This window comes from Hydra vulgaris, chromosome 04 (genome assembly GCF_038396675.1).
Source record: "Hydra vulgaris chromosome 04, alternate assembly HydraT2T_AEP".
Classification (NCBI taxonomy): domain Eukaryota; kingdom Metazoa; phylum Cnidaria; class Hydrozoa; order Anthoathecata; family Hydridae; genus Hydra; species Hydra vulgaris.
This window is the reverse complement of record NC_088923.1, coordinates 41225512-41235000: the sequence shown is the minus strand read 5'-3', so window position 1 is coordinate 41235000 and position 9489 is coordinate 41225512. Positions and strand designations below refer to the sequence as shown.

The following is a 9489-nucleotide window of genomic DNA, read 5'->3' as shown; positions in this document are numbered from 1 at the left end:
TTGGAAGTGGTGTTGCAACTGTTGAATATGTGCAAGCTGATTGTCAAATGAAAGCAAATTTTAGGACTGTTTCAACAAAAATTATTTGACCTAACTCATAATATTTCCGACCTTCCGCAGTACTCGTTAGGATTCTGAAAAAAATTCACTCAAAAAAAATTAGAATACAATTTGATTCTAACCAATAAACCAGATCAATGAATTGACATAAAAAGCCAGTCTTCTTTGCTACTCTACCAAAAAACAGGCACACTGTTTTGTTGAGGGAAGTATAGCTTTTCTCAATCAAGAAACTTAACTTTAAAAAAAGGTAGAAATTTCTACCTTAGTGTAGGATATGTGAAATACCCTTAGTAAGGTATAATTTTCTCCCTTTTATGGTAGAAAATTATATCCATTTTAAGGTAGAAGTTTGTGACGAATCATTAATTTTGATATCACGGAAGGTATAAAATTATATCTTACTAAGATTATATCGCATATCCTACCCTAAATAATTTCCATCTTTTTTTAGTGTGTAGTGAATTTAACTGTGCCTCAAAGAAACGTTTGATATGGAGCAAAGCCGACTACGAATCAATCTCTACACAATTTGAGACGTTCAACTGGAATTTGCAAGAGCAAGCAAGAAACACTCAACCACATTTGTCAACTCAAAACGACAAACAATCAAACAGTAACAGACTCTAATGTAATTTGCAACACACTAAATGATTATTTTTAATCAGTCTTCAAAACCGAGGTGATAGAGCCTCTCCAATATTCAAGCCTCGCTCGACTAGCATAGACCAACCTAACACCCTCACAAATCTGTCAAAAGTTTTTGTATCTGATCAAAGCCAAATCATTTACTGTGTGTGAAGTTTTGCTATTCTACTCAGCATCATATTTTCAGAATTGCTTGAGGTAAGGAAAGTCTGATACACGAACTCATTACTAATCATCTGATCAAAAATAAACTCATCAGCTCTGCTCTACATGGATTCCGAGAAAGAAAAAGTTGCCTCACCTACTCAAAACTCGCAACATTCGGACAGAAGCTACACACAAAGGTTATCCAACCAACACCATGTTTACGGACATTGCTAAAGCATTTGACAAAGTTCCGCACCGTCGTCTACAGCACAAACTTGTAACGGGGTAACTGACACCTTGCACAAATGAATCAACGCTGGCTAACCTACCACCTACAACGTGTAATCTACAAGATAAAATCCTACACCATTTCAAAACGTATGCAGACGACTGTAAAATAATCGGAGTTATCAAATTGAACGAAAACACCATTAAAATCCAAGACAGCATCAACAAAGCAGTGAAGTGGTCACACACATGGTTTATGTCTTTTAATGTAGATAACTGCAAACTCATGCACACCGGTTGCAACAACAACAAAAAATCATCAGTAATCTAATTATTGAACGACACTGTCGGTCAACTGCACCAGCTATCGTGCATAACATCTGAAAGTGATCAAGATGTTGGCATGCTTTAGAGTGCTTTTTAAGGACGTAGTCTTGTAATATGGCGCCCATTGTATATTTCATCAATAATTTTTAAAATTTATCAATTGTGAATAAATTAAATTAAAAAAACTTCTAATTTATTTTAAGAGTTATATATTTTAGCAGTTTCTTATAACTTTCATGACAATATTTTATTATATTAAGGGGCTCTATGAAAAGATTTTGGTGGTAATGCATTACCCATATCTTCTTTAAATCCAGGTCTGTTGTAAATTTCTATTTATTGATATGCACTACAAGAATCCCATCTCTAAATTTATCTTGGTTATAAACAGTAAAATATATACATAGTAATAGTAATAGTAATATACTTGAGCGGTGATCAATTATTTGATGAGTGTACCAAGTACACTAAGACAGCTATACCATTACTCAGCATAGTTACAATATTTAAAATCCATATGCCAAGTTTAGCTTTAAAAGTGTTTACAGAAATAGCATTAACGACATCAGTAGGTAACGACTGTACTAAGGACATAGTAGTCAATGCCAGTAAAAAGGTGCTCTGTTTGTCAAAAAATAATGCTAAGGCAAAAAATTAGTTATTTTGCGATTATATTTCATTTAATGACCTCTTGCTGATTGATAACTTCTTAGTAAATTTTTATTAATTAAATTTTCTTTTAAATTCCTTTGAATAACTTGTACATTTGAATCAAGTCATCTCAAATCCGTTTTACAACTAAAGTAGTGAGACCCATTTTATCTAACCTTTTCTCACAATATTTTTAGATTAAATTTATTTTCAAGACATGGAGACCACACAGCTACAGCAAACTCAATTAACGGTCTTACAAAAGTTGTGTACATAATTTTTAGTAATTCACTATTTAAACCTAAAAATGTGTTCCTCGACATACCCAAAACATTATTTGCTTTACTCGCACAGAGAGTTATTTGATTTTTCCATTTTAAATCAGAGGTAAATACTGCACCAAGATCTTTTTTAGTGACAGTAGTACTTAAAGGTATATTTTGCATAAAATAATTTAATTTTGGATTATTTTTACCAAAGTGCATTATTAAACACTTCTCAAAATTAAACTTTAATAGCCATTTGCTGGACCAGTTGACAGCATTATCTCTGTCATTTTGCAATAAGTTAACATTTGCTTCACAATCAACCATTGACAATACTTTAGCATCATCGGCAAATATCTTTGAAATATTTACAAAGTTCTCAGGCAAATCATTAATAGAAATTGTAAATAGTAAAGGACAAATAACAGAGCCCTGCGGCACACCACTACTATATCCTTCCAAGATGAGACAATTTCTACCATATCAACTCTTTGTCTTCTATCTTTTAGAAATTCTTCAATCCATTTTAACAATGTACCAGAAATCCCAAAACATTTAAGTTCTTTCAGTAGTTTATGGGGAATTGAATTAAATGCTTTTTCAAATTCTAAGTAAAATATCCTTCTAATTGTGTAATGAAGGTCTCTCTGAACCAAATTTCCATCACTGTATAAAAATATTTGATCATATTAGCTCGAGTGATGTGAAAACTTGTCATTAATTATATTGTACGATATTGTACAATAACTTTTGCAAGAAACATTGAGAAATAAAAGTTTCATGTTTTTTTCAGAAAATATTTAAAAGAAATTTTCCATTTACGCTTTTAATCGTCCCCAAAAGATTTTTCCAATACATGCAAAGAACTAAGCTGTAACATTAAGCCACCTTTACTGAATGAAAATGCTAAAAAGACTGTCATTGAATAAATATGTTTCACAAAAAGAGAGTCAAACGTTTTTACTGAATGGAAAACATTAAAAGAAAATACAGATGATTCAGCTGCTGTATTGTCTTTTGAATTCATGCAAAATTTAGCCCTACTAAACATTCCTATCATAAACATTCCTATCATAAACATTCCAGAATATATTTTATTTAAGACACTATGGATTTTTATTTTTTGCATCCATATTTTTAAAAATAAGCGAGCAAAGTTCTACATATCAATGAAGGACACGGGAAAAAGTCTCCAGACGAGGTTTACTCGTTCTTGCTTGACTGTATGAAGAACGAATTGCTACCCACAGTAAAGAATCTTTTTTATTTAGTAAATCATGTGGCGGACAGAACAAAAATCATATATTAAAATAATCTTTAAGGAATTCGTCAGATAACAAGGTCTTCCAAAATATTATACATTATTTTACAATCAAAGGTTATTCATTTTTACCATGCGATCGAGACTTTGCAAACATAAAAAGGTTAATATATCGTTTCAATTGAGTGTACACTGCTGCGCAATATGCGGAGCTCATTATTACAGTAAGTAAACTCAATAAATATTCTGTTAAAATGATCAATGCCACTAAAACAAATTTGAAATTCCGATGAAATATATGAAAGAGGCATCCAAAAAAATCAAAGTTTATCTTGTTTATATTTTAACCAATTTGAATCAAAGTTTATCTTGTTTATATTTTAACCAATTTGAATCAAAGTTTATCTTGTTTATATTTTAACCAATTTGGTTAAAATATAAACAAGAGAATGGATAAATGATTTCACCATTAACAATTTTAGTATGGCCAATTTTACCGACATTTTACCTGCTTTGCTTATAGGAAAGGCATATCCATCAGTCAAAGTGCCTATCAATAGTAAAACAATTGCTGAATTGAAAAAAACTTTAATAATATGTTGAGTATAAAGACTTTTATGGTAATATTTTCAAGTGGCCAACTACCAAAACAGACGACTGCCCTATGGTTGTTAAAGAGTAGAGTTTATCGATTATATAATTTATTTCATTCATTATTACTATCTTGTAAACAATTTGCATAGTTTTATTTTCAATAATAAACTTGTTAAGTTCAAAATAGCATTGTACTTTTGTTTGAAGTTAGTGATGGTCAGCAAAAACCACACATGTTTATTTTATAAACTAGTGATCAAAAATTGTAATACAACATAATAATACTAATAATAACAATAAAAATAGTAAACTTACAAGCAGGACTATATTAAAATGCTTTTAAAATAAAGTAAAATTTATAGCAATGTGCTTTAAATTAAGAAATAGAATGGTTTTTTTAATTTTCCGAGAATGTCGATTTTGTAACGTGTGGTTTTTGCATATTACGATTCATTTGTTACAACTTTATTTGTGCCAAAAAGTGGTAACATTTTTATGATGCATACATGTTTTGTTTCATGAGAAATTATTGTAGTCTTAGTATATTTAACCATTTAGAAATGAATTTAAGTCTTAAAGAAATTATTTAAGTCTTAGTATAATATTTGATTAAGGCACCTGACAATTAAAAGTACGCACTTTGAACGTCTTTAAAAAATTTTCTTAACTTAATACGTCTTTGAAGCCATTTTGATTAATAAAATTTTTTTCTGATTCACGTTAGATTCTAAATGTTGGCCAACGTTAGATCATTTGAGTTTTTTTTTGAGTGGTTTACCAATAATATAATATCTCATATAAAAGAGTTAAACATTTTATTTTGATGGTGTTTTTATTTATTTGTATTTGTTAAATTAGAAAATGCAAGTATGAGAAACCCTCTTTTGTATCAACCGAAAAAATTAAGAAACATTAGTAAGCTTAAAAATGTCTATATTTCACCTGATCTTACCAAAGCAGAGACAATGTTAGATTTTCAATTAAGAAAAGAAAGAAGTAAGCTAAAAGCTCAACTTGCTGCTGATACTGCATTTTGATATGCTATCCGTGGAAACACAATTGCCAAATTTAAGAAACTACAAGCCGATTGACCAGACGACGTATTTATATATGAATGCAACTCTGCTAAATAATAAAATGGAGGAGTTTAAGGTGTTATATGGTGATGTAAATCCATATATTATTTTGTTTTAGATGCCCTAATATATATATATATATATATATATATATATATATATATATATATATATATATATATATATATACATATATATACATATATATATATATATTTTTTTTTTTTAAAGAAAAACACGATACTTTTTAATCTTAACATGTTTCGTAGTTAACATACTACATTTTTAAAAGATAAAATTACAATTTAAAACTCTGGATACAAATATAAAATCAAAATTTGAAAAATTTGAATATTTTCTCTGTAATGTCTTCAAATTTTGGTTTTATATTTATATCCAGAGTTTTAAATTGTAATTTTATCTTTTAAAAATGTAGTATGTTAACTACGAAACATGTCAAGATTTAAAAATATCGTGTTTTTCTTTAAAATATGTTCACATTTATTGCTATTGCGTATATATATATATGTATATATATATATATATATATATATATATATATATATATATATATATATATATATATATATATATATATATTAGGGCACCTAAAACAAAATTAAATAACAGTCTGATCACAGAGCACCGCGGAAGAACATTTAACTAGGAAGTTTACGCCTCCTTCCTTACCAATAGCGCGAAATACGCCTAGGGCTCATTTTAAACCTTGGATTTCTTGCTTTTAAAGCAAATGCTCTAACCAATGCACTACGGCTGCTTTTTTATGCGTCATGTTTCAAAAAAACATTACTTTTTCCCAGAACTTGTGACAAAAAAAAGTAGAAATTTGGAATAAAATGTTTTAGCCCAATTCACTGCAAATTTTAATATAATAAATATATTACAAAAACTGGTTTCTAAATTGTAAAAACTTTTGCGTAAATAAAATTACAATTTTTTTTTAATTTTCTCCGTTTTTAAACAATAAGTCAGAATTTTTGGAAAAACTTCAAAAAAGTGACGGATTTTGAACATATATATATATATATATATATATATATATATATATATATATATATATATATATATATATATATATATATATATATATATATATATATATATATATATATATATATATATATATATATATATATATACACTTAATATATATTTAACTTGGTTATGTGTCACTCCATAATAACCCTAACAAAATTTGTACAACAAGCATGTTTTTATGAAATTATTTTTTTTAAACTTGCATGTCACTTTTAAAAAAGATTAATCGAAAAATTTTGTTTGCAACAATGTTTTGACTCTTACCTTACAGATTATTAAACTGCAAGATCGTAGACGGGGGTATTCAACAAGTTTTGCACATTTGAAAACAATATCGTTCACTAAGCCAGCTAAGCATGCTGATAAGACCGGGCCAGCCCAGTAAACCTAAATTAAAAATTTTTATTACAAAAACTGTTCTATAAATCTAACCAATCTCTTAATAATAAATGCAATACGCATATTTTTGCCTTTTAAATAATTATTAAACTAAAAAAACAATAAAACAAACCATTTAAAACAATTAAAAAAAAACACCAAAACAATGCATAATTATTGTACACTGATGCTTTATTATAATATTGTTGATAATAACATAATATCATTATTTTCTTTTAGTGTTGTATGACTATATATATATATATATATATATATATATATATATATATATATATATATATATATATATATATATATATATATATATATATATATATATATATATATATATATATATATATATATATATATATATATATATATATATATATATATATATTACAAAATATGCATAAAAACCACACACCCAGTGATGATCTAATCTATTTGTAAGTATTGCAGGTCCAAATGATCTCGCTGGATTTAAACTACAGCCTGTATACTGCATCTAAAACATTTTTATACAAAAAATATCTTGATACAAAATAAAGGTTTTAACAACATTATTTTAAACAATTTAAACTGTCTTTGAAATTAAAGTTCAGCTAAATGTGTTTTTAAAGAGAATTTAAAAAATTCGTAAAAGAACGCAGCGTAACGAACAACATAGAAAAGGATAGTGAAAAAAATACCATAAATAAAAAAAATAAAAAAGAGAACCTTTTTTATTTTTTTTATTTATGTTTTTTTTTCAATAAATTTTTATTAAAAAGAATATTCAATAAGTCTTAAACCAAAATTTAAATTCAAAAATCGTCATTTTTATAAAAAATTTATTTTTATAAAATTGAAGAAAAAATAATAGAATTTAAATAAATTAATTGTTTCGAATCAAAACTTACGATAACTATATGACTAGCTCCGTAAAAGAGACCGACAGCCAGTGGCCCACCAAATCCTTTAAAAACATTAGAACTTTTTGAAGAAAAGTATATCCAAGAGTATGTAAATGTAAAAATTGCTTCTAACGCAATTCCTTTTCCTAAAGTTACATCGTCCGACAATATTGTGTTTGATAAGTCTTTCTCTATCGAATGTGGGATTAATTCGCGTAGCATTAAGGCTCCCAATATTCCTTGAAATAATAATCATAAAATGTATTTTATTTTAGTCTTCATTTATGCAATTTTTTTTTTATTCAACTTTACAATAAATAAAATACTTTAAATATCAGCAAGAATCGTTTTAATGACGTCAACTATTTGGTTAGAACTACTTTGTACTAAGTCTTCATACATACTAAGTCTTACAACGCTACGTTCTCGATGTGCGTTATTTGAGATGAATTAATTCGAAGTCTTTGGTGCAGTAATTATTTATTTTTCTTTAATGCAAACATTTTTCAATACTTGCCTAAAGGCTTTATAGAACTATGTGTTTTGAGAAAGAATATCGATATTCCTTAACAATTCTATACTGAGCTTATTTGTGCTATTATGTGATTTAAATATATTTAAATAAATATTATTCAATAATATTCTAATCAAGCATGATTTTATATTAGTATTATTTAACTTTAATATTGCTGAGTTTATAACTTTCTACTTTTTTTTTTTTTTTCTTTCTACGAAAGTATAATATTCTCCTTAAAATTTATTCTAACTCCTCTCAGTTTAATGAGTCTGTAAACTTTACATGATCATAATTTTTGAAAAGATTCTAAAGTGAAATTTGAAGTTTGTTAATGAATATATATTTTGTTAGAAAATTTACTGCTGTACCTACTTCAATAATATAAATAATAAAAAGTATAAATTTACAGGCATATATCAATAAAGAATAAGTACCTCCAGCACATTGGAATATAACGTAAAAAAACCCACGTAGTATGGAAGTTTTTCTTGTTAATATTGCCGCACAAGTCACCGCTGGATTAACATAAGCTCCTGAGACATTTCTTAAACAATATAAAAGGCCTGCTAAAGTTAGTCCAAATACAGCAGCTGTTTCAATGACATGATCATTTTTACCATTATTTAATAAAGGAATGTCAACTCTTATAAAAGTCCCTCCCCCAATAAAAACTAGCAAAGCGGTAGCAACTGCTTCTAACAAAAGTGATGCATAAAAGTTTGCGTAATAAAGTTCTTCACAGCAGTTCAACATTTTTAGAATTAAAACTTAAACGAAAACTGCAAGCTCTAATAAACCATTGAACTAAGGGCAATGAAAAAAATTAACTATTTTGTTTGAAAAACGTTTTCCGTGAAATATTTTTTTTATTTAACAAAATTAAAAAAACTTTTTATCCGTTTTTACCACTTTTTAGCAGTTTTTCATAAGTTTAAATTTCGTTACCATTTAAAATAAGTTAAAAATTCTAAACTGTGCATTTTTTAAAATACATAAAGCATTCATTCAAAAGCTGAATTAAAATCAATGTTTTAGACATGTGAAATGGTTAATATGCAATTGCTTAATAAATAATAGAACATTAAGGTGGTTTACAGGTATAGCAAAGTATTTCTATATTAAAAAACATGTTTGTAATATTTTTTTTATTATAAAATACACATACAAAACAACATAAGAGTTTAAACAACGTACATTTTTTAAATATAAGAACATCAATAAATTAATTATTAATTTAAAAACTATTTCTTAATAGTATAACATAATATTTATATGTTACATATATGATACATATAATAATCAATCAAGGAGAATAAAAATCATTATTATTGACACAATATTCAAAATATTTGAAACTTCTCCTTTTTTTAGGCTCACTTTC

General features: G+C 27.0%; 1 protein-coding gene across 1 annotated transcript in view; it reads right to left on the bottom strand.

Annotated features, from left to right (window-relative positions):
* The window catches only part of LOC100197840 (aquaporin AQPcic), a 14518-nt gene extending 5434 nt beyond the window's left edge, over positions 1 to 9084 (bottom strand). The window contains exons 1-4 of the mRNA XM_065796367.1: positions 8543 to 9084; positions 7598 to 7830; positions 7123 to 7203; positions 6582 to 6704 (exon numbers count right to left, since the gene is read on the bottom strand). Coding sequence (XP_065652439.1) covers positions 6582 to 6704; positions 7123 to 7203; positions 7598 to 7830; positions 8543 to 8861 — 756 coding nt within the window. The 5' untranslated portion in view covers positions 8862 to 9084. The remainder of the gene's footprint in view (positions 1 to 6581; positions 6705 to 7122; positions 7204 to 7597; positions 7831 to 8542) is intronic.
* Positions 9085 to 9489: the final 405 nt, after the last annotated feature.